At 39.0% G+C, this 27209-nt stretch overlaps 1 protein-coding gene across 1 annotated transcript in view; it reads right to left on the bottom strand.

The window, feature by feature from the left end:
• CNTNAP5 (contactin associated protein like 5) overlaps nt 1-27209 on the bottom strand; it is a 273515-nt gene that overhangs the window by 199034 nt on the left and 47272 nt on the right. Inside the window, exon 2 of the mRNA XM_031057766.1 lies at nt 5151-5261. Coding sequence (XP_030913626.1) covers nt 5151-5261 — 111 coding nt within the window. The remainder of the gene's footprint in view (nt 1-5150; nt 5262-27209) is intronic.

Here is a 27209-nt window from a genome sequence, read left to right as displayed (position 1 = left end):
GCACAGATGCTTCCCAGCAGTATGTCAAACATCATAACTAAATATCTATGATTTCTCCCTTCTGCTGCTAGAAGTGGCAAGAATGTGATATGCTTTCAACAAAAGTGTTTGGCTTTACTGTGCATTGCTATTTTCCAGCTTGAGTACAAAACCACAGGCTTCTAATTTCGAAGTCAAACAAATGATACACACTGAACAGAAATTTGGGAGATCTGTGCTGAGCTTGAGCCCTAAAATCATAGATTGCATGATATCTCTGAACTGCATCTCTCTTTACATGACAAGCACATTTATCTGCTGGGAATGTCACTCTTTAGATGCAAGCACTGCAGACACAGCACTGCCACCTGCTCGTAGCATCACCTCTCCAAAGCTGGTCTTCCAAGAAAGATCAGTTACAGGCCATGCCTTCACAGAACAGAGCCGCTTCATATATTTTTTCCTGTGGAGAAGCAAGCCCACTGTGTCTCCCCTCTCCCAAACCCTCCACCATTACCATTTCCACAGGTGGACAGTAATTCTACTGCTGAATGGCAGTTAAAATCCCAGCAACAGCAAAGCTGCATTGGCTGCATGACTGAGGGCAGAACTGAAGCTTTTCCCACTGGGCCTCTCTCAATTCTGCTAATAAAGCAAACATGTAGTTTCTGCTTGCTTCTGTGGTTATCCCAAATCCTCACCAAATACTGCTGTGAGTGCCAAAAATCAATAAATGTTCTTTTTCCTCCACATTTACTCCGTCATACAGAGCAGGTGGCACAAGGGATAGTGGCATTTTTTCCAGCACAAGCGGTGTCTGCACACTTCTTTTATGCCCATCGTTCCTGATAGTGTGTCAACAACACATCCTGTACTTTTTTTAGTAAGTACCAAAAAAGCACAACCAAAGCAGAGCAACTATTTAGAGCCCTTTGCTCCTATACCCACCTTGATGCTTGCCCTGTGAACTGTTTGCCAGCACAGGCCCAAGACAAAGGACAAGAAGGCTCTAATAGGCAACAACATGGGCTACTGAAGACACAACTGTTCAGAGGACTTGATGTCCTGTAAGAGTCAAGCATAACCCAAAGTCTTTTTCCTGCAATTGCACACAAATATTGAAGAGGACTATATATATTTTTTTTAAATTGTGGCATAAACACAAACCAGACAAAAATTTGGCTTTGATTATGCCCATCAGATCTGCACATGTGTTTTAGGTGTGTTAAGATGTCACATTGGCTGTCACACAAAAACGAGAGAGACAGGATGCTCAATATTTCCCCTTTCCACACACCAGGTTCCCACTGGCATTGACAGGATTCTGCCCATTGTGCTACACCATCATTCCTCACAGCCCACACATTTCACATCTTCTGGGGATCATTTCAAAGGAGGCATTCAACATTATATGGTTTGGGGAAAATACCTCAGTGGAGAAACAATACCACAGGAATCTGATATATTGTTCATATTCTCCATGGCAACAAATGATAATGTTGGAAATATGTGGAGAGCAAGGATCTGATGGTTTCTCAGTTGGAGACCCATATGACTCCAAGAAATATGATCAAATACTTTTGTTTCTTTTTCAGACTGTTTGTACATTTTGCCATAGTTGTTTCAAAAATTGCATTTAAGCCCAGTGTTACACAGTCAATGCTTTTTGATGTTCCCCAGGGCTGCTCAGGATGCCCATACTTATTTGTAGTTGATTATTACAAAGCAAAGGGAATTATTATTTCCACCCTACCTGCCTTACAAACAGCTCAAATGGCTTTATATACAGTATAAAGCCATTATATTACTAAAGCCATATATATTACTAAAAACTCCTGGACTTCCCACTGCAACTAAGTGCTTCCCTGCTGCAGAATTTTACTTTAATGCCCAGATCAAACACTTCCTGACCATAAAATAAATTCTTTTTGACACTATATATGCTTTATTTTCTCATACATAATTGCATATACTGACTACTCAGGCTGACAGCTAATAAGAACTGAAAAATCTTAGGTGATACAGTCATACTGTAGCAATTTTCTTATTATTTTTTATTATTTATTTACTGTATACAAAGAAGCTGATAAATCCCTCTTGTGGGAAAATAATATATTTCATACCTCAGAATCTTATTTATCAGAATTATACTAGCTCTTTAGCATTACCAGTACAGATTTATCAGCATTTTAATTAAGCACTTTCAGCTGTTCACACAAAGCTTTACTCATGGGTACTTTGTGTGTTTGTTTTTCTAAATGGCACATTCCACAACTGCAGGCCTTTTTTTTTAAACAACAGCCTTTTACTTATGTTCTCTATTACTGAATAAACTTGACGAATTAGAACTTTCTGTCAATAAAGGACTGGGTTGTACTTTATAAATTCATCTTCACTTGTTGCATTCATATTTACATTAACAAATATATTAATCTGGCTTTCTACCCAGAGGCTCTGTTCCTTGCAGCACTGTCTTATCCATTACAAGCAAAGCTAAGCCAACTCATCAAAACATTCAGAAAGCCACAGACCAGTCCTTGTTAAGAAATATTATTTCCTGTAAACATATCTCCTATTTGCATTCAAGTATCAGTCCAAGAAAGTTTCTACAGCCACCATCTAACTATTGCTTGATCCTCTAACCCAAGCTCAGGCACTAAGTAGACTTAAATCTCTTCACAGTAGCTGGTACAGAGTTGATTGTGCTGGAATACTCTGTATTGTGTTGACAATACAGAAATGTGTCTGCTATGGCTGAGAATTGCTTAACACACAGGCCAAGACCTTTTTTGCTCCTCACATCCCACGACTAGTGAGGAGGGTGGGGTAAGCAAAATTTGGGAGTGGACGCAGGGAGGACAACTGACCCCAACTGACCACAGGGATATCCCATCCCATACAGCATCATGCATCACTTACAAATGGGGGATGCAGGAGGAGGAAAAGGGATGTTCAGAGTGATGGCTTCACTTTTACTCTTGTGATTCTCTGCCCCATCCCAGCAGGGGCAGTGAGTGGTTGTGCAGGGCTGAGTTGCTGGGGTTTGCCCAGGACATGTGCCCAACATGGGCCTCAAAGGGTTTGAGATAATTGCAGATTTGATTGGAATGTACTAGATTGCATTTACAGCTGTTACTGCTGGTTAGCTATTAATCAGCAGCTCCTGTGTTTGCCATGAGGCTTGCTTCCCTTACTGCTTATTAGGCTCATTAGTAGCTACTTTTTGCTTTTGCTGCTTGCTGTACTACTTATCATCTGACTGCTGGGCCTGGGAACATTCTGATAACAGCAGTGCCCAAGCTCCTGGGCTGGCAGATGGCCAGGGCATCTCTGCTGCTTCTGTGCACTGGGCAGGCTGGAACTGCAGTGTGAACTCAAGCCAAAGGGGTGTGACTTGTGGATGAGTCCCTGTGGCAAAAGGACAGCCCAGGTGGCTGTGGCTGTGAAGAAGCCCTTGCCAGAGCAGTAACATCTCAAAGTGCTGTGGCTGGGCTTACAGCTGTGCCACAGCTGGCTCCTCTGAAGGGACTGTGGGCCAAGAGTAAGTGCACACTGGAGCAGGTACTCCCTGAAGCACCATGGCTGAGCATGAGGCTGTGCTGGAGTATGTCAAAGCCCACCACAAAGCAGGGAGCAGCCATGGGGAAGGCAGGAGCAGGTTTACCTCTGAAAGGCCATGCTGGAGTGAGCAGCTGTGTGGGGTCTCATTGTTTTTGGGGATTAAGGCATAGCAAGTCCCCATAGAAACTCTGCCAGCACTACAACTGCACATTCCTACACAAGTCCATGCAGCAAAAGAATTAGACAAGGTAGAGTTTAGCTTCTAGGTCCCTGTGTTGGCCTCAGCTCATCAGTTATCACATAAGCATTCAAAACATGAAACCAAAGTTGCTGAAACAAGCCCCTTACTTAGGACTTGGACTTTACCAGTGTGATACTGGATTGCTGAAAAACTACAATATCTTACCCCTCGCTACATGACAAAAGTACTGTGGGACAGTTAACTGAGACCTGTTTCAATTTCTGACCTTAAATTGAAACTACTGTCATAATTTCAAACATTGTTAGTATCTGTTTAATATAGACTACCGCCTCAGCTTGACTTGCAATACTGATTTTGAACTTCTTCCTCTTTTCTACACATAAAATTAGCTATTGGAGCCATCTGCACAATCACATAAGCATATCTATTCACCATCTCAGCCAGCAGTTGGAGACAAAGGCAGGGCAAACTCAAATATCATGCTCAATGTTTACAATTTTCTTTTGTTGAGCAGTAACCATATGATCTTTTACTTGCTGAGGAACTCTGATTCAAGAGTTGAAATATGATATTGTAACTCCCACCTAACACTTCTTTAATGGCCAAGCAACTCCTTATCATCAGTGCCAAGCATATAACAGAGAGCCCTTTAATGTCTTTCTATAGATTTATCAAATGGTGTTTGATTAAAACACACTTCAGGGATGTTTAAGAATGAAAATTCTGATTTATTTTCAATTAAAACTTTTTTTATAGTAGTGCTCTTTCTAGTGTTTCCTACAATGAAATTCATATGTAATATGATAATACAGAGCTTTCCACTTTTAGAGGCTCTACCTTGGAAGTAAGATGAAAGTTGACAGCATGAATTTACAACAGGATGTCAAATGATGCCCTAAATACTGCCAGCTTCTCCTTTCTGGTACTGTGCTTCATATTCACAGTTCCACCTGGTGTGTGAACTCATTACCTGGACCTCAAACATTTTTGATGGCAAATGTCTGAAAAGTTGTTTTTCACGTTCACTATTTCTGCAGGGTTGTGTAATCACTGAATGAATTCCACTGGAATTTCATACCTAGTTGCTGTTGTCTTTAACACATTTTAGAATAGGGTCTCAAACCTAGCAACCTCTAAACTCTTAAAATATGGGAACTCATCCAAAACAAAAAGACTGTCTGAACTTCCTTGATGATATCTCTACAAGAGAAGTGGAGCTCTTTACAATTAATAGAAGCTTTCTATAATAAAGGAGGAAATAGCTACTACATAGCACACTCTCAGGAGCATAAATTAACAGCTCTATTCAGCTTTGCTCTGAATGCACTGCCTACAAAAAGCATAGAAAGATATTCTTTGTAAAAGTGATTAAAACAAATAGTTTAGGCATTTCATATTTCAACCTTACCATCTCGTCTGTTGAGTTTTGCAAAGCTGGGACTGTGAGTACTGAAGAGCTCAGAGGAACTGGTAAGGGCAGCTGAAGGTAAGGGAGATACCAATGCATCATCACAATTATCTAAAAAGGAAAACAAGAAAACAAAACATACAGAGGTCATCATACGAGCAACACATATGCCTACTTGTGCTATCTCCAGGTGGGTCTTTTTCTACTTAGTAACAGAGACTGGACACACAGCAGTACACTTGTGCTTGAATTCACATGTGAGAACTGAAATTAACCCTCCAGAATGTCCCAGTCTGGTGGGACAACAACCACATGGGAGATGCTGTTAAGACATCGAAGTTGAAAAACTGGAAAATGTTGTCCTTTCAGTGAATGAGATTTGATTGTCTACCCTGCAGTTAAAGAGGGCATTGACTCTTGTTGCAAAAGCCACTGGAAGAGTGCAGTAATGCTCTGGCAGCCCTTAGAGAACACCCCAGGTGTTCTGTGCTCAGTACAGTTTTTCCACAAAACAGGTATGTAATGTAGGAATTACAACTTCATATTTCTGTGTGGAAGTGACACACAGGAACATGCCATGGGGGCTTTTGCAACATGGAAAAGTGTGTCCCATAATTCACAGGTGTCTCAGGCTGCACTGAAATCTCAAAACCTGAATACCTCCATCATTTCTTCCCCAAGCTCACACAAACATGCAAGGCCAAATTAGTTTTGTTCACCCACATGAGCAGCCTCTACGTTTCTCACCTCTTTCTCTCACAACTGCTTCTGAGGACAGATGGGCTATGCTAATACTCAAATGGAATTTTTGAGCCCATAATGTTTGAACAGGAACAGAATTAAATAAAGTAAATTTTCTCATTACAATGCTGTCACATAAACACTCAAGAACATAATGCAGGGTTCTGGTAGGGAATAATAATAATAATAATAATAAACCCCTCTCATTTTTAATTGAATCTCCCATGGAGCAAACATGGACCTAATTACTGGAAAAAGCCTGCAGGTCACCAGGATCTCGCTACCACAGTGTTCTTGCACTCAGAGAGTAAATATGCAGTTTACAAGGATTGGGAGGAGGGGGAGAAGGAAAGGCTACAAAAGACAATAAAAGCAAAACTTGCTTGATAGTTATGAAAATGAATTTAGATTATTCTAAACCTGAGGAATACCTTTTTCATGTTGAGACAAATTACATTAAAATACTTCTCATCCCTTTCTACAATGACTCTCTAGAACAACCCAGATACTTTTGCAATTAAAATCCAGCTCTATATGAAGGAAAAACAATGCAATCAATATAATTTATATCAGTGCATTGAATGATGAATCTCAAAAACCAAACTTCTATCCAAAACCCCTTCTATCTCTTTCATTCCCAAGAGCAAAAAGGCCTAGCAAGATCTGCAAGATAGATAAATTAGGGACAAGTCTGCACTGATGATGTAGCCACAAGGATAATTAGCTAACAAAACAAGTATTATGGTCCTGAGCAGATTCCCTATGACTTACACCCTTTGAGTCTCAAGGAGGGCTTGAGGTCTCCTGGTACACCATGAGATCAGGCCATAACTGTTCTATTCATACTTGAAAAATCCCAAACAAAACACCTTAAATTCACACCTTAAAGGGTCTTAAATTCACTGTCACTCATGACCTGAACAGAGATTTTAACAAAGATTGGAAATGGTGAGTTCATGAGGACACTGAATTCACCCAAACTTCTGCAGTCTATAAAACCAGCACAGGGGTTGAGAACCTCTCAAAAGAAAGTCTAAAGTCCTGATGGACAGATCTTCAGAACTATTCAGCAACACTTAAAACATGAGGCTGGAAATAACTGAACACAGAAATTTCACTTTAAACACTGTGTAGATTGCTGGCTCTCTTAAGCTCCCTGTGGTTGCTCCTGGGCCATGAGAGAACCCAGCACATCAATCAGTCTGTGATCCAGTTGTCCACCACTGCTCCCCAAAGGTAGGACAGGATACCTATGGGACACCACGTATCTCATCATCACAGCAAGAGGAAACCATTTCAGAGCAACACATTTAAGGTTTTCCCTGGGACCTCTAGAGGCTCCAGGCTGAGAGGTGACAATTAGCTCCTGTAACTAGGAGGTGCTTTGTCTAAATTTCCACATCCTTTGCTTCTGTTCCAATGCACATTCATCTGTATCTCTGCTGCTCCAGAACTGCAACATCATTTCCACACTAAATTCTGGGATCCTTATTTTGCTTTGTTCTAAAAAAGAAAGAGAAAAAAAAAAAAAGGAAAGAAAAAACAGCTGAACTACAGCTAGGAAACCTTCCCTGAATTAATATCTAACTATAAAAACATGTAAGTTTAAGGTTTCAGGATTTAGGACAGCATTAAAAAATTGATGATAGTTCTGAGAGTACCAGGACTAATACATCCCAACTTTCAACAGATAAGAGAGTAACGACTGATTGAGTCAGAGTACATGCAGGAATTTCCTCCAAGCGAAGATTATTTTTGAATGGATACTCTGACAAGATGCAAGGTCACTCTTCTGCCCTTCACTCAGTCAAAACTAACTTTGCACTGAACCAAGAGCTCTACATGCACAGACCTGCAATGCAGAACATGGCACAGTTTCTACACGCCAAATGAAATTCCAGAGTACAGCAAAGTGCTTTGAGGGGTGCACCAGTCAACTTGTACATGCACAACAATCCAGACCATTTGCAGAACAGCACTGATACATCTCTTGTCAGAGATGCCAACATGTACACATTTGAGACTGATATTTCTTTGTAAAACTTAGCTGAAATAGAGTACAGAGTTCAAAAAGGTGGGATGTGCATGTACAGCAAGGGTCATTCCACTGGCCCTGCTTCCATGACAAGGCAATACTGAAAAGCAAGCAAACCAACCACCAGACACACCTCTCAAGATTAAAAAACTCTCCAAGAAAGAAGGTTTTTATCATGTTTATTTTTGTGATGGATGCAGACAAGAAAGGCAGGAAAAATGTTGTGCTTATGCAAGATCAGAGAAGACCCATGGTAAAACCAAAAGCGAAACCAGCGTATCCTGATTCCCACCATACAGTGCCAACACACACATTCCAAGAGGCTTCATAACCCCACCTTGATGTGGCAGGAAAAAAACCCATAATTTCAGGTGCTCCCAAATTTACAGCTCTTTACCTATAGTTCTTGATCCATTTGCTTTGGAAGTTTGCCTGTCAGAACAGAAACTTTGCTTCTTGGAGTTAACTGCATTAAGCGCCTATTAAAAACATTGGTTTTAACAATGAATAATTCTACACTACAGAACCATTTAAAACATCTGGACACTCACAAAAGTGCATTTACTAGCCAGTTGTTCAGTTGGTTTCTCCTATGTTTTCCTTGACAAGATAATTAGCAAAAAAATAATGAAAAAGAGGGTCTAATTGTACCTATAAGCCAACTGTTTTATGCAAGCCACACAACAATACAGATGTTGATTTGCATTTGAGAAAAGGGTGGTGACCTTGAACATGCTAACTTCTGAAAAACAAACAGTTATTGACAGCATTTCCAGTGTTATGAGTGTTACTAGAACTTTCATAAGCAATCTTGCTTCTGGAATTAAGAAAAAGAGTTCCATATGTCGACCTGAATTTTCTGGGTTTTATTCACTAATGATTTTTAGAAAAAATGATAAAATTAACAAAAAAAAAGGAGAAATTAATCTATTATCTTTTTCATTTTCATACTATGAAGGTGTTTTATTGATTGGTTTTGATTCTTTTCTTGTAGCTTTAATTACCCTCCAAATAAAAATAAGGATATATCTTCTCCCTCTTTGCTCATGTATTTTAATTTTTTTACAGAATGCTTTGAACAATTCCACAAATATACATGTTATCGGTTCAAAATCATTCAAGTGACATTTAGACACACTCTTAGGCTTCTTTGAAACATGTCAGATAATACCAACTTTAGCTAATAGTACACAAACTGGAATTTCAGAGAAGGCCTTTTGCCCAAATACCTGATTAAACTTTGTATGTTGTGAAGGCCTTCAACATCTGTGACATGCATAAAAAAATAACTGAAAAATATGTATCCAAGGCCTAGAGAGACAGTATTTCAAATGCTGCTGAAGAACAGCAGGTTTCTCAAATACAGTTAACATATTATCAAAACAGAGTTTGCACAGAAATCAGAGATTCAGACTAACTTTACCAGTTCTTCCAGGACACAGTTCACACTGGTGTTGGTAGGCTTGGCATATCCAGTTTATAACCTTCTTCAAAAGGCTGAGGCAGCCTTCAGCAGCAGCAACTGGTACAAATTTAGAAAACTTCTGATTAGTGGGCACTGAAGACATTTAGAAAACCACAAATCCCAGGAACCCATCATGGTCACACTACTGCTTCTTAGAGCAGGTCCTCTGAAGAGGATCAATCCCTGAACACAGGCAGGGTCATTACAGGCCCAAATTGAGATGTGTTAACAAACCTGTCCTGCTCTGGTTTCCCTGTTTCACCTGAAGAGCCAGTGGGACAAAACACATTGATCTCCTCTTGTGAAGGCCATCCAGAAAGGTCACTAACATTTCCTGAACAAAAGCTTTGATAAAGAGGACACCATCAGTCAAACATCTCCAGCCCCTGGGCTCCACAGATTTTCCAAACATCAGCCTCTAACTGCTTTTGGTACTGCTGTACCCTCACCAGCAGGACAAACATGCAGAAAATCCTTTACCGCAAAGCTTGCTTTTTTTTTTTTTTTTAAATGTGGTAATACATTGTTTGTCAAGATCTCCTATCATTATATTAAGTAATTACTTATACTGGTACTTACACCAGCAATCTCATATCACCATCAATGTAAAGTATCTGACAAGCCATAGTAAGACTCAGATCTATGCTGCAGCTACTCTATTAGCAACCACAAGCACCCCAAAATAATTATAAATACCATGAAAGCAGCACTCAGAGTAGGAACACGGGACTGGTGTCGCCCAATAATGCAACTGAGGGAAGGGGGGGGGGACAAGACAGAGCATGCAAACTATTAACAGAGCCAAAATTGCCTCCTCCCTGCAAAATACAGAAACTGAAGATAATAAGGAGAGAATTACAACCCAGATAATGGTGTGGGGTGCCACGATGGAGGCAAAAAGACAAATTCAGAGGAGAGTAACTGTCTTGCCTCCTGCTCTATCACATGGTAATAAAAGAATTTTAAGGGAAGGTGCCTCCTGTAGGTGCTCTACTTCAAGAACACGAGGCCTGGCACATCAACAAACAGCTCCTGCAATAGACCCTGCTCATACATCTCTGCTGAAGCAGATGCAAGAGGTGCAGTGAGGGCAGGAGTGCTTGTGGCCAGCTGTGCAAACCCCTGCTTGAACCAAAGGAATTTGACAAAAGCTTCACAGAACCACAGACCTTTAGCATATTGATAGCTTTTTAAATATAGATATGTCCATTTTTTTTAATAAATATGAAGGAGATTTCAGGGTAAACCAGAGGCCTTGAAGCTTAGTCTTAAGAGGTCTCACTTGGAAATTAAAGGTATATTATTTCAGTGATACTTTTGTTGCCAAGATATAATTTTATTCATTATTAAAATACCAGCAGAGTTACAGATGGTACTGAAGTTAAATTGTGTGCATCATTTTGATTGCAATTGTAAATTGTCTCTGTACTGGGATTTGAAGTTGAAAAGATTCACTGGTATTTATAGGCTAGATAAAATTCCTCTTAGCATTACCCACTTAATGGCATACTTTGTTTTAAAGATGTAAACTATTTTGTACCATGCCTCTTAACAGTCCTCAGGAGTGACCACTGATGCCTCTCACTTCATCTGTTTTTCTCCTGCCTTCTGTAGATACAATTCTCCTTTGAAAAAGCAAAAAATACATACTTGGACTTACTGTGGAAATTAACCTTCACTGTAATAGTCCAATGAGATATATACGTGCATGGGAGAAGGACGAGAGTCTGTGAGGGGTAAAAAAGAATTACATACACAAAAGACACAGGAAGTGCAGTAAAATGGAGGATGGCTACAGATTTGGAAGAGATTGGGAGATTATTTCTGTATCAACAGTCCCCACAAAAAGCCTCTCACAGGAACTACCACCTACAACTAGGTTCTACTACCAATTTAACGACCTTAGTAAATGATGCTTGAAAACATGACGAGAAAAATAAAATAAATCCCAAACAACCTATTTTTCTGTAAAAAGAAATTCCTTCTTTTTTCCTTTTTTTTTTTCCTGGAGACTGGCTACACGTACATGCACAGCTGTGAACTCCATCTGTTAGCTGAAATGCATGGCATATTTTTCAAGATATAAGACACTAGAGAAAGTACTTAACAACACAATGTTCCTTTTTCTTTTCATGCTATACTGCAAATAAATGCCAATAGTTAAGCTAATCATGAGCTTTTCCTAAGCAACTGTAAATTACATAAGTGTTCCTTCATATGCTTGTAAAGACATAAAAGTATTACTCAATCAGTGCATTTATAGAGTATCTTTTATGATACAGTGTGCATGTATAACCTTGTCTCACAAAAAGTGGTCAAGTCTAATTTTGAATGACTAAGGGGCTCTCATAAAACTGATTCAATACTGGGTCTTATTTTTTTACTGAAACAAGCATGTCTGCCATGTAATTCCTACTCACAATAATGAAGTAGAATTGCATTTGAGGAACAGAGCAACAGGGCTCAAACTATGAATTTCAAATAGCCATCAGTGCAGTTCCAGTAAAGTAATATGCAGAAGCAATTCTTGTTTTGAGAGGGTGAAAGAACATTAGACTAAGCCAATTACTAACAAAATATAGTTAAAGAAGAATGATCTGAAGTTAAAGGAAGAAGTGGTCTCCAATTTCAGCTCTATCATAGTCCATGTCATTTAGGTGAGTCATGTCTGCAGCTAAAAAATGAAGGTACCATCACTTTATCTTATACCACATGCTTTTCATTACATCAGAGGCTCATTGTCAGGAATAAGCTGTTGTCAATGAACAGCAAATCAATCACAGAAATCAGTTTTTGACACTCAAAAACTATTGAAACTGTTCTATATGGAAAACAAAAAAGGACCACAACAAAAGGATTTGCTGACTCAGCCTCTCAACATTTATATTTCTATGAACAACCTGCAAAAGCATATTATTGTCCAAAGCTGTGATTTACTCTCAGCAGGTGTAACAGCAGTTGACAGAGATTCTTAGTACTTTCTCCTCAGAATATAATGCTTCTTGTGCCCATTTGCCTCTCCTTTCCACATTTCTGATATCCTGTTAATGTAAGACTGCTTTGATCTTTGACCTGAGAGCAGAAACCTAGAAAGCTGGCGCAACAGATGAAGCGATTTTTATACCTGAAACCTGCCCTTTTGACATTCAACACACTTTAGAGAAGAGACAGTATAAATCCCCTCACACCATGGTAGGGAAATGTATCCTGAGATTACCTTTCTGTACAGGAAAACACAGGCAAGTCACTTTGTCAGCACAGGGCAGTTTTTGCTACACTATAAAAGAAAAAAAAAAATCTATGAACATGGAGGCCCTTTTCTCTGGCCACACAGCATCAAATTATCACAAGCACTCCTTTTACCTTGGCCTGGATGAGACTTATTACTCATGCATTTCAAACCAAGTTTGAAAGTTTATTTATACCAAAGATCAAGACTGTCTTTTAACATTTCAAAAGTTTTAGCAGCACTCACAAAAAGAGAAACTTGATGCCTTTCAAAAGCATCAGACTCTGCTACAACCATGGTCTGTTCACCAGAGGCCATCACTGAAGGAATTAAGGGTGCCATCCATTAAGCCATGGATTCTAAAACCAGAATAGTATATGATTTAAGATACCACAATACAATTAAAACAACACTGAATTTGCAGGGAAAAATGGCAATGTATGTGCACCTATCAGCAAGGCTGCCAGGATCGTTATTAGAAGAAAAATACAAGAATGATCAGAGCCAGCTGCACTGAATTCTGTAGACAGTCACCTACAGAAAATTAAAATGCAGAGGGGGTACAGTAGATTTTCTGCTGATGTTACTCAGTGTTAAAATTGTTCAGGAATTCATTGGTGAAGCAGTTTTTCTAAGTTTTGCAAATACAATTTTTTAAATGGAATGTAAATACCTGTTTCACTGAGAATAAGGTTTATTGATGAAAAACCCAAACAAATGAGTAGAAGAGAAATAAGAAAAACTTCTGCACAAAAGAAGCAGCACATAGGTTATCATGACTAGAACATAAAAATCCATTTGAGAAACAGAAGTGATTTATTTGCAGGTGGGAGAAAATGACCATTTCAGATAACTAACACCACTAATAAAAAAAAAATCCATTTTCTAGTAGAATTTGGGAAAATAATTGTTTAAATTATTTAAGTAGAGCCACTATATCTTCTACCACTTAATGTTCAGCAAAATGAGGCAGAAACATAGTTCTGACTGCTTAGACTCACAGAACAGAATCACAGAATCACTAAGGTTGAAAAAGACCTCCAAGAGCATTGAGTCAAACCTTTGACTGAACATCACCACATCAGCTCAGCCAGAGCTGTGCCATGTCCAGTCATTTCTTGAACACTTCCAGGGATGGTGACTCCACCACTTCCCTGGGCAGCCCATTCCAATGCTTAACCACCCTGTCAGTAAAGAAACTCCTTCTAATGTCCAACCTGAACTTCCCCTGGCACAGCCTGAGGCTGTTTCCTCTTGTCTTGTTACTGGTTTCCTGGGAGAGAGGCTGACCCACACCTGGCTGCAACCCCCTTTCAGGTAGCTGTAGTTAGTGATGAGGGCTCCCCTGAATCTTCTTTTCTCCAGGCTTTTCTTCCAACTCTCCAAGCTGAGGAATCTTTCATACAGATGGACATTTATGCTATTATTCACATTTTGAGTCACCTTAAAATATAGTGTGCTTGTGGCAGCACTGCTGCAAACTTCAGTGGAGCAGCCCAACACCAGCTGCTTATCACCATCACACCTGTGACCATGGACACCTAAGATCAGACCTGTAAGGGAAGACTCTGCTGCCTTTTTAGAGATGCACAGTGTAGCTGGGGGTACCTTACAAAAGAAAAACAAGAATCCACTTACCATGATAGACTTCCTTTTGGGGAGTGACAAAATTTTCACTAATTCACGGATGAATGCAAGAAGGAAAATTAAGTAAAAATCAGCTCTTTGTAAGTTCTTGTCTTGTCTCTTCCCCATCACAGTACCATAGTTCACATATTCCCAAGTTTCTTTGAAATCATACTGTTTACCCCACCTTTGAGCAAGACCCAGGAGTACCTCCATGAGTGTGATGCCTCATTCCCATTCTCTCTCCTTTTAACCCAACCACTGCTTCAGAGGAGCAATGAGGTTGGACAGCATCCATCATATGGGAAACTCAATCAGGCCGCAGCTTTCGCCTTCCTGAAGATGATGTTTCTGCTTTGGTTCCCATGGACCTCTATGGAAAAGGGCTCATTTATACAGGCAGACCTTGCAAAGACTTTCAGACTGCCATAACTTAATGCCATAACTTTGTCTGGTAAGGTTATATTGTGCACATCTAAATTTAGAGCTGCTATCTGTAAGCAAACAACAGAGGCAGATTGTGGAATGCTGATGAATTCCACAGGCATGCCCAGCTAACAATGCAGAGCAATTTAAAAGCCATCAATAACCGAGAGGTTGTCCCCTGAATTTTCAAATCAATCATGATAAAATGAATTCAATTTTTATTTTCCCTTTGAATCTTTGGTGAACTCATGGATAAAACTGATTAAAGGGGAAAGAATACACAGCATGGAACTCACTAAATGTGTTCTGTTTGGAGGGGTTCACTAAATGTTTTCAGTTTGGAAGAGAGTCTCTTTAAATTGCGCAACATGCAGGATGGCACACTGAAAACCAATTATAACTGTGAGAATTTCAGTGCATCCCATAAGGCTGAGAGAATGTTCAATTTGCAGGCTGTGAGCAAGGATTAACAGAGATGAAGGCAACGGTAAGTGCCCATGTACCATTGCATTTAAATGTAATGTCATTTCAAGGGATGATAAGTAATCATTTCATGTCTCAATAACCTCCAACAAAAATGTCTTATTTAGCCCCGAAACACCAATTTTTAAGACTCTTCTATGCAAGTTAATGGTTTAGATAAGAGACAGGATTGAAAAAAGTTCAAAATTCCCCTTCTAAAGCAAGGTGAATGCAGCTTTGATGTCAGTTTAAAGATGAAAATTTTCTTCCAGGCATTTCTCAGGGCACTGTGTCTCTCTTTATCAGTCACAGTGGCTTTTTTAGCACCACAGGAGAAAAGAAACGTAGAGATCTCTTAGATTTAACATGATAGCAAACAAGCAAGACAGTTAATACACAAACTTTTCTAACTACCTGTGATTATTTTGAGATTTAGTGTTTGAGACTATATTGATGTTACAGTCTTCATTACAAACTTATGCAATCTTAGGCTCTAATCCCATGCTCTGAACAAGACTCCTGGCACTGTATGACCACAGTCCTCAGCCTTTACATCTCTGTAATTCTGGCCCATAACTCAAACCCACTTCAGCATCTCTGTCATTGTATTTTCTTTGAAGTGGAAGGTATTTCCTAACCCTCTGCAAAACGTGTCTGCTAATTGTCATGATAATTTGAACCCATGTAGTGATTTTTGCATTATTTTTCAGAAACAGAGAGTAACTCCTGCATTTAACACAGAACACTGAAGGTGGAGGAGAAAACCCTCATAAGCTATTTGAATACAGAGTAAGAGAAAAAGACGGGAAAAGGACACACCCAGAACAAGTAGGACTGTCCACATGAGGATCATGTAGAACTTGTTCTGCAGCAAGTTCACATACATTGATAACAGAATTAATAAATAATAGCTATAAAATACACTAAGGATTGCAGCACAGTATTTCTTTCACATGGGAGTAAACAAAACCAGAATTCTTAAAAATTCTTTAAAAAAAAGTGAAAATTCAAGCAACTAAAAAAACCAAAATGGCAAAATTCAACAAGATAGCAGTTTTGATTTAAAGTATTGATAAATGTATCAGTTTGAACACCAGCAGAACTCTAGCAGTCAGCTACCTATTGTTTTGTCTAAAGAGGCCATTTTTCATCTAACAAGGAAAAAGGTTCACTTTCTATCAATAGTCCTCCTTGCGAGGAACTTTGCAAACAAAAAAATATAGAAGCCTCTATTAAAGAAAAAAAAATCAAAACAACCAAACTCCTATGTTTCACTGTCCCCTGTCACAAACAGTATACAAACCTGAGCCATCTTTGCAAAGTTACCAGAAGAAGCCTTTCTAGATACAGTTGTCAGATGTAGAACAATTTGGGCAATAATTTGATAACTTTATTTTCAGATATGGCAAACAGACAACTCCCCCATGCTCCCTAATTGCACATCATTTTGTTTAGACAGATCCAATTCCTTCAATACTGAATGACTAGCACAAATGCTTTCACATATAATTATGGCTCAATCCAGACACACTTTTTAAAAACAAAGCAACTGTATATATTAGGGTAATAATCTTTTAAACAAGGAAGAAAGCTCAGCTGCGTATTTTCTTACTCACTTTAAATCAAATTCTGATCCTGCTTGGATTTCTGCTGGTTCACATCCCATTTTAATACACAAACTCCCACCGGTTTTATCTCTTCAACAAAGCAATTAATAAAGCGTGGCTCAGGCCATTAAAGGTTTGTTTTATTCCCCTCTCAATCCCTTGAGATAAATAGAAATTGATGTTTATTTTGAGCCTTTTGAAATCCAAATAATTTCTGCAAAGTCCTGCAGCCCTGAAACTAAAATCTAATTACCTGCAAGTGTTTGCAGATGTAAGTATACATTCAAACTCCCTCTTCTATGTGGCAAGCTTTTTAAAGATCAAAGAGTTACCTCTAGCCTTGAGGCTCCTTATTTGAAAATGCACATTAACATTTAATGGTGTCACATTCCAAAGCCCTACACATAGCTTTGAAACATATCCCTCAGTGGTGGAAACAGCTTTCCCTGCTGCTAGCACTAATCAAAGGGACAGGAATATGCTTTCAGAAGATCCATGGCCAATGCCTCCAACACAAGAAATGCAAAGCCTGGTTATCTCACAAACAATTATTTGCAGCATCATAACCCAGTACATCAGCCCAATGAAAAGGTGAAAGAGGATTTGCCCCAGAGGAGTCAACAAGCAGATCTTACTGCTCTCCTTGCCACTGAAGAGGATCACTCATGAAGCTCAGAATCAGAGTGGCTGAGGCTGGGAGGGAGCCCAGGAGATCACACAGGGTTCCCTACAGCAGCTTGCCCAAGACCAGGTTCAGACTCACATTTGTTTTAGCAAGGCTCTTCCCTAATCCTTAGGGGTAGTGAAACCAGCTTGAGTTTGTAGATTCAATAAGTCTATCCTTTCATACAACAAAATGTGGTATTCAGGAATAACAAAGTTCTTGTGGTGTCCTGATGGGCTTTAACTTGGAGAAACTATGAAAATCTTCCTTCGGCATCTCACTAAACTGAATGGAATCAGGTTAACTTCAGATAAATTATTTTTCCAGGACACAAGAAAAACTTTAATACGATAATAACATCTCTAAATTTGTCTTTATATGACAATGCAGAGCATTAAAGAGATGATTTTGCGGAATTTGTCACATTTTTGAGGAAGAATTTAGGAAGGCTGATAATTTTCTTCTTTTCAACTGTATTATTTCTATTTGTTTTCTTTTCTCTTGAAATAGAAAACAGTTCCAAATCAACATTCTAACAGTTGCTTATATTTAAGTGTTTATCTGTGTAGGTTTGTTCATTGGAAAGACACATCTAAAACATGGAAAGATTCAGGGATACAATTAAATAATGGAGTGGAAGGGAGGCATAGAATTTGGTTTTTAACCTCAGGATGTTTCAAAGTGTGAAAACAAGGAAAATAAACATGTCAGAATGCTAATTCTAAGGCATATCCTCTGTTACACTTATTATTAACTGTATGAATCCTAGGTTACCCAAACAGCACTGAGGTTGGACCACATTATTAGAGACCACATAAAACATCACACTGGCTTCTGCTACTGTCGAAATTGCTCCTTTCACCTACATGGTAATAAAGGGAATAATGAAGGAACAGTATAGAAGCCCCTCCCAACAGACCCATGAAGCTCCAGAATGACCTGATGGCCAGTCCCTGTCACACGCTCATCCCTGGAAGGTTAAGTGGATTTTGATGAAGCCATCAGCTTCAGCTGCAAAGAGCTTGAGCCAATGCCAAATGAGGTCAAAGGGATTTTTTTCTCCTCCATTAGCTTCAATGAGCTCTGAATAAAACCCAATGGGCTTCAGTGTGCCTACTAATTGTTAAGGGAATTAGAATTCCAGTAAATCATTACAACTATGGTCACTTGAAACCAGAATGACAAAGGGAAATTACATGATCCCGTGCATACCTCTGTGTAAACCACTAAATGCATGTTAAAACCATGATAATGTAGCAGAATTTAGGAATATCACCTCAGGTGATTGAAATCAAGATCTACTACACCAGGTTAATTCCTGTTCTCTTGAATTCCAGAGCAATAATGCCTCATAAATTCAAGTGACTATTTATGTGCCCACATCAAACCCCCTAAAGAGCCTCTCCTACTCTCAAAGGTACTTTTCACAAAAAGATTTTGAAAAGTCATGTCTATTGGTAAAAAGCAGAGGCCATATTTGAGGGTCATGAGACTGTATGATTTATGAATAAAAAGTGTGAAGTGTGAAAGTTTTATAAAGATATATGTTTAGCATATTTTTACATATAATACATAATAGCATATAACATATATATACACAGTACATTATTTTTTAAATAAAGTTAATTTTTTAAATCAAGTTCACACCACAGTGACACACAAGCTGCTGCCATTCAAATTTCAAGCTGAACCATTCTTTAAACATTGGAGACCGGCACAGTGCTATGCAGCCTTTATTTACCTATTAACTGGAGGATATTTATAGCATTTTGTCATTGCCCTGGCTAATGCTGAAGCACAATCAGGGTCGTGTTATTCCATTTCAGTTTCCTGCCTGCACCAGTGTCTCCAGAGCAAGGCCACATCCGTGTGACATTCACGGCCACGCTCCGCGGCTGCTGCCCGAGCAGGGCAATGGCTGTGGGCAGCACATCAAGCCAAGTCTGGTTAAATGAACAGGAGCAAGACCAAGTTTGTTTGCTATTCCAGCTGTAAACAACAGTCCTAAGTGCAGTAGGGACTACACAGGGTAGCAAATGCAGACAGCAAGGGACCCCTTTGGAATGGTGCTTTATATGACATAAGGCATGGCTTCCCTTCCTCTGGCAGGGCATGTCACTTTATCCCCATGCTGCAGAGATGGAAATGAGGCAGGAGACAAGGTCACACAGAAATCCTCTTAGTTAAGTGGGAACTGAACAGCCCTCCATAGTCCCTCAACGCTGAGGAGCTTTGCTCCCATTACTCTTTTTGCTTGTTCTCATAGAACAACAAGTCATTTGAAACTCAACAAATGCATGAAAATTGCCAAAATTGAGTCAGGGAAAAGGATGGGAAAACTAAAGGAGAAAACTAAAATACAGGCATTAGGAGTGTAGAAAAGGACAAATACAACGAAAAGAGGACAATCATGGGCAGTTAAAAGAGCTCAGATCTGTTAGGATGGTGTTTGAGTAAAGAAAAATGGAGTACTATGAGGATTGGTAGAGTGGAAGCTAATTTAGGTATATGTCTGGAGCTTAGGTTGATTAGGTCATTCACAGCCTGAAGCTTTCTGGCCATAATAAAGCCTATTCCAAACCATCCCTGCTGTGTCTCACTTCTGTTTATTTGACTAGTTCTGTTCAAGGTCCAAATTTGGCAGAGCTTCTGTTTCCCCCAAAGTGCATTTCATTTTCAACCATCTGCTAAAGACTCCAAGCCCCTTCTCTGAAATTTGAAAGATTTAATGACAATTAGTATGAAAATACTCTTTTTAATTTTATTAACAGATTGTAGAATCAAGGAAATTCACAGGGGGAAAATGTATTAAATAGCATTGCCTTTCCCCATCACTAGACCTGCCTACCAATTGGTATGTACAAGGCACATGTGGGTAGCTGCAAAGCACTTTGCATGCAGAGCTACAACATTAATCCTGTAAGAATAATCACAACAGCCAACTTGCGCTATCATATAGCTTTACTGACTCCAGTAAGACCTTGTAGAGATGCACTAAGCCATATGCAAGTCATTAACCAGAATCATGTTATTTGGTTTCAAGTCCCTTACCTCTGGCCCAATCTACCAGCTCCCTGCCTCCCCCCCAGGTATCAAATTGAGTAAGTGTTAGAGGAAAGCATGTTCTCACACTGCTGGTCTGAGAAGTTCAAGGGAATAAAACTTCATCTGGAAAGCTTCATCACTGCATGATACATGCACTATAGGGGACAACTTCCATATTTTGAATAATTTAATTAAAAAAAAAAAAACAAAACCACTTAAGTGTCCTAAGAGATCCATAAATTCATGACATTTCCACATGGTCAAAGGCTTTCGTTTCTTGGAAACTGCATTTTTTTAAAACACTCACTGTCACTGCAGATTCTCAGCTTCATAGTAATTTATGTCACTGGCAACCTTTAGAAACTCGACTTACACTGTTAATGCAGTAAAACAAGGCAGACATGTAATTATGCCCTGAAAATAAAATCTTTTGTAGGCTTTAACAGCATCTCAAACATTAGCTGAATTAGTTCCACCTGTCAAGTGGTCAGATGGGCATTCTTGAGACATACCTACTTGAGAGTGTATGTCCAACTATTTATATTTCTTGCAAAGGAGAAATTATCTCTTTTGGTACACCATGAAGCCAAAATATTTAATTTTCTTTCCACTTAGGAGAGACATCACGTCTTTCCCTCTGCAAGCTTGTACCCAACCCTGCCTGACAGCCTCAATGAAAAAGTACAGCCACAGTTTGAGGCCAGATGTATTCGTGACTCAGATTCCAGTGTCCTCCATATGCCCAAGCCACTGATTCTGCACAGGAGCATCCAGATCAGTGCAACTTGAGTCTGCTCTCAGAAACAACTTCTCCATGAAAATCATATGGATCAGGACTACTCAGCCAGAGTTGGAGGAAAAGCAGCTTTCCAGAACACTTGGCATACAAAAACAATCTAGAGTATTTTGGGAGTTCTGTTTACTTTCCAGCTCTGAGTTGTGTAATCTGGAAACCACAAGTTTCAATGGGCTACAGATACAAATCAGAAGGTGAGTCGCCTGTGTTCAAACAAGATACATTTTTACTGCATTCTTACTGCGAGCACAACTTAGTATTTTTGGAAGCATGGAGGGAGAAGCTTGGATTTTGGAGCTAATGGGAAAGCAACAGCTAATAAGTCAAGCCACTGCAGCATGAAAATATGACTGGTGCAAAATTAGCTTCTGTATTTCCATGCCAACCAGAGTGTGTTTACTCATTCATAATCAAGCTTTTCACACCTTACGCAGTTGAAATGGATTTCTGGCAACTTTTACTATCATAATACTTTACTTAATAGCAGAGACCCTACTAAGAAAAGGTGCCTTTTGATCACACAAACAGGGACCAGGTCTCCAAGTCCTGCTTTCATATTTTGTATTATTATTAAACTCCTAGACAACAGCTTTGGTTTTAATTTCTTCTATTAACCAAGTAGGCATTGCATAGCCCAACAAATACCCCGTAAAAATATAGGCCATTTGTACAAGAGGAAAAGTTTTATAATTTTAGAACTTGTTTTACTTTGAAAAGAAGTTCATTTCCAATCCCGCTAACCATTGTTCCTCAATACATTCCACAAGTTTTGTACATGCAATATAAGTAACATTTATTTTAAACAAACTAATATATTGTTATACTTTTATATCAACTAGGCATGTGAAATAAGGTATACCTATATCTCTCTATAATTAAACAGACTAGGTGTAGAAAAAGCTTCAACCAGCAACTAAGATAGAAAAGTATTGCAGTAAACTAGAAGTATCCAACTCTTGTTTGAAAAAACGTCAGTATACATATCTGCATCCCTCTCTTGGGGGAAGAGACCTGAATAATGCATCATTAAATCACACAGATATTCTGGAAGGAATTTTCACTTGAATAACTTATTTTAAACAAATATCTTCATTGATTTTTTGATTAATTTTTTTCTTTATTTCTCATTTTAAGACCTTATACTGGAAGTCTGAATTATTCTTTTTACCCAGCTGTGTGATGGACCTGCTATTTACATGTTTGATATAAGGGAAGGGTTTTTTTCTCATTTCATCATCTGGCTCAAACGAACTACAAACTGGAACCTATTTTCAGTTCAGATCTGGAAAAACCTGGTATTGAAAAGCTAAGTTTGATTTTTAAACATGTCAAGTTGTGGGTTTGTTTTTTTTGTGAAACTTACCAAGCAATATTATTTGCATTGGTCTTAAAGGTCCTGGACTACGTTTTACTCTTACTAAATTCTTATTGCTTCTCATCTTTTATACTTGAAAGTGGTTGTTTCTGTTCTAGATGACTATTAAAATTCATAGTTAACTGTCTTCACCCCTTTTTTTTGCATTAAACCACAGGTCCCTCCAAACCACTGGAACCCAAAGGTCTTTTACATCCTGTTATTCTGAAGCACTCTGCAGCCCAGCCACACCTCAGCATGTTCTGTGGTGAGAGATGACACTCTGCCACAGTGTCTTACCCAACAGCTCCTTCCTCCCCTCTTCCCGAAGGATCTGGGAACAGCTGGTTTCACCATGGAAGCTCATGAGACAACACAAAGCCTCCTCAGAGAAGAAAGTCCTACCACTACTGCTTCTGGCTCCCATCTTCCCCCATCCTTGGAAAGCAGCAGTGGAAGCCCGTGCACAGTGCACTACAGCAAAGTATCTTTGTTGCCCACCTTTGCTGCCCCTGGGATGGAGAAGCCCCTGCCATAAGCCCTTCCAGGACCTCGAGCTGTGCCTTTGCAACGAGGCACTGCAGTGCAGAGAGAGACCTCTCCATGACAACGTGCTCCGAGCCAGAGCTCATCTGCTCTATCTTTTAGTCCTCCACTGCATTATGCCTTCATTTTTGCTAGACTTGCTAAAAACTGAACCATCACATAACACTCAAAGAAAGTTTGCCTTTAGGCCATTTCTTCATGATTTTTTAGGTGATTTCATCAACAGCAAAGGAAAGTCTTATTTGTTGAACTAGATGCACTAAATACTGTCACCAACTTTTTCAATCCAGGCATTTCACTGCAGGCTTCATTTCATTACCAAGTCAAAAAGACACAAACCCAAATCCCAGAGGATTCATTTATACTTGGGATTATTCACAACTGGCTATTAATTGTGGATGGTATGGAAAGAAACTCCTACTGATGCATCTTCACGCAGCCTAGCTCTGTATCTAGATCTATGGATTTCTGAGGATTGAAGGGACTGTTACCTTGTTTAAACTCCACAATAACTCAGGCTCTACAACTCTGCATAGTTATTCTTACACCAAACCCAACAGACTGTTTTGTATAAAGTACTGGAAAAGTCATTTGAGGTTTGTGTTGTTTTGGTTTTAGGTTTGGGGCTTTTATCTAATTGATAATTTGTCATTTTTTATTTGCCCTTTTTTTTTTTAATGAGTATAGGTGGGTTTCTTTCAGAGAAGAGCAAGTAACAAAAAAAAAATAAAAGATACAACAAAGAATTTGTAGTATTTTTTTTAATGCATGCGTAACTACTTTTTTTTATGTGCAATCTTGTGCTTCCTTCCTGAACTGTGAATTACTGTAATCCAACCATTATTTTCATCTCTGCACATTTGCAGGGTGAGCATTGACTATATCTAGCTCCCCTAAAGGCAATTCTGAAAATGTTCCTTCCTGTACTTTTCCTGCATAAGAACCCTAACAAAGGTGTTATTTAAAGATGCCCCCAAGCCTCTGAACAGCAGTGCTACATAAATGTACAAAAGTAAAGCTTTGCTGATAAAATAGGGGAAAAATGTTGAAAAGAGGCTTGTGTTCAGCCCCTTGAATTAAAGAGAAAAGGCACATCCCTATGAACCTCATTCCACCTCTTCCATTCAATCCATTTCAATCAAGATCTCCAAACACTGACACACCTGTGCTGCACTGCAGACTGTGCACTACTACTCATAAACAACCAGGAAAAAGGGACATAAAGAGATGGACTAAGTTAATTATTTTCAATATTAAAATTAAGCTATTATGTTTGGTTGCTATTTTAGGGAGAGAAAAAATGCAGACAAAATACCTCTGTGCTGCTGCTGCCACACAAAGCTTAAACCATCAGTGAGTCATGTCAATTCTCCCCTAGCAAAGCCAGCAAGGTTTACTCTTAAATATCTTGCAAATCTGGAAAGAGGATGTCTGGAACCAAGCATGGAGAGCGCTGCTCTCTGACAGCATCCATAGAAAGGCAAGTAAAGAGGGAAACAGTGAGAAATGAGCTTCAGTTGAAGGATGTGTTTTTTAAAAGATGAGTGACCTGAGACCTGGACACTCGGCTCTGACTGCAGCACACCAGGACAGAATTTTTTCAGAGTATTATCACATTATTAACCCAGAGAACTCACTGGTTCTCTGCAAACTCCACAGACCAGACAGCAAGCAATAAAAGAGTGATTTGGGTAGAGGAACAGCTGCCAACAAAGCAACCTGCTTCCTTCAGAAACTCTACCATGAGGCCCAGAAAAATGATCAGAAAACTGCAGATGTGGAGACCAGAGACAAGGGGAAGTTTTCTTTCAGCACTCCATGGATCAGACTGAACTTTAGAGAATTTTATGATCAATAAAAAGGTCAGATAACTGCACAAGTTCCACAAGATCTAGATTATTGCCCCACTTCCAAAGAAGTCATAAAAAGAAAAAAAGGAAACACCCAACATATTTTACTTGGAAAAAAAAACAAAACTAAAAACAACAAACCAAACAAAAACCCCACATTTTCTTCACATGTGAAATGCATAAATCACCTGCTCCTCTTAAGCAGTATTTTTTCCGTCAACTCTCAGCTCACTTTTCTCAGGAATGTGGCTGATAAAGTAAATTAAATATGCAAATTAGGAAAAAGCAGCACCTGACTATTTTGAGAACAAAAGATCGTTAAAATGAGAAGGAAAAATAAATTGCCCACCAACAGAAACAAGAAACACAGACATTTTAGAATATTTAAAACAACAGAAAAGTCTAGTTTTCTCTTTGACCCAATATCATCAAGATGCAAACACCTATTCACCCATCAAAGCAAAAGATGACACATATAACTAACAAATACTCTAGGTCATTAATCTTTCCTATTTCTTTCTTTTTGCCTGTATCCAATAGAGATATGATGCTTCTTCACATAGAAATAGCAAGATGTAGCAGAAGGTATATTTTTTTTTTAATTTTAGTACCTTTCACAGAGAACAGAAAGTACTCAAAAAAAAAGTAGTCAAAGCACAGCTCAAGAACTTATTAATAATTAGACACATCCTCTGCTTAACTTTGTATCAGCCAAAATGCAACTCCTCATCATAAAGTTTTTTTTCACACACCTAACTTCTGGACTTTTGAACTCAAACACTCACAAATGCAACCATCCACTTTCTCTTAGCACAAAATCAATCATCTGTCACTCCCAGAAAATTGCACATAGCCCCAAGAGTTATACAAGCCCTGTAAAATGCCTATAGAACCCACACATTTCTACCTCCAATTTTAAATGAAAACAATTTAAACGGGTTAACTGACATCATGGCACCTATTTCCACCACCCTCCCCCACCAAGAATCCTTCAGTTATTTTTAACTGCTCTGCTATTTCAGCTGCTGGGTTTTTAAGACAAATGCCAGGGACAGGCTTAAACAAGGAATATTGCAAAAAATTGCTCCTGGTGAAAACAAACAGAAACTAGTACAGTGGTCAAGATGTTATGAGGGCTAAATTGAAACAGAAGATGTCTTCCATCCTACAAGATTCTTGCCTGCAGAGCTACAGTCGAAATTCTGTACATTACTACCAGCAATAAACTCTTGGGGTAATTTTCTAGGAATGTCTTCTCTTTCAGCCAATATAGTTCAATATAGCTTAGCACTGGGAAGAAAGTAACTGGTTTTGCTGTATCAGTTTGTATTTTAATGTTGCACATTGAATTTAAGGATTTTTTTAATGCTACAAAAAAGGAAGCTATAACAATCCCAAAAGAATGTTAAGAAGCAACAACTCACTGCATACTCGGCCAAAAATGCCTCTGGGTTTGTTTTCATTTGAAGGGCTTATTTTTCTGATAGGAATAAGCATTCTGGGTGCTTGCATGAAAAGAAGGATCAAGTTTTCAAAAGGTACTTTGCAGTAAGAGGTTACCTATATAGAACCTAAGCAAAGGGCATAGCAGTACCAAGTCTTTTGCCAAGTGATCACACAGTTTTGTAACAGAAATATTATTTAGAGGTTGGTGTATGAGTGAAGCACTAAAAAACAGCACAAAGCAAAAGCAAAAAGGTTACACTGGTAGTTCAGGACCCCATTCCCAGGATGCAGTTCTAGAAGAAATACAAACATCTTCTGTCACAAGGATGAAGCTGCAATGGCAAGAAGGTTGCAGCATATCATATATATCCACTCATTTCTGGTTAAACAAAATGAGGGCAGAATTCCTCCATAGTCAAAATTAGTCAAAAAAACAGCAAATAGGCAACAAGCCAGATGATGATTTCTGGAAGCTGTAGTCAACAAGATTTGGAGACAAAGGCCACACTGTAAGAGTTGAAGACTACAGAACACCATGAAGTACCTCTCCAGAAATCAGTTTATCACCATTATCAATAGGTACCCTCTTGGACATGATGAGGTGTTGTCAACTTGTGTCCTTTATTCTCTGCAACAAGTCCACTTGGACGTGCTCAACTTGATGCTTGCAAATTCACAGATGTGAGAGAATGAAATCTATGATTGAACAGTAGAGACACTTTAAAAATGGACTTGCTTACGTTTCATAAACATCACCTTCCCCTTTT

Source organism: Geospiza fortis, unplaced genomic scaffold, assembly GCF_000277835.1.
Source record: "Geospiza fortis unplaced genomic scaffold, GeoFor_1.0 scaffold112, whole genome shotgun sequence".
NCBI lineage: Eukaryota > Metazoa > Chordata > Aves > Passeriformes > Thraupidae > Geospiza > Geospiza fortis.
The sequence above is the reverse complement of the archived record's forward strand: the minus strand, read 5'-3'. Positions and strand labels throughout refer to the sequence as shown.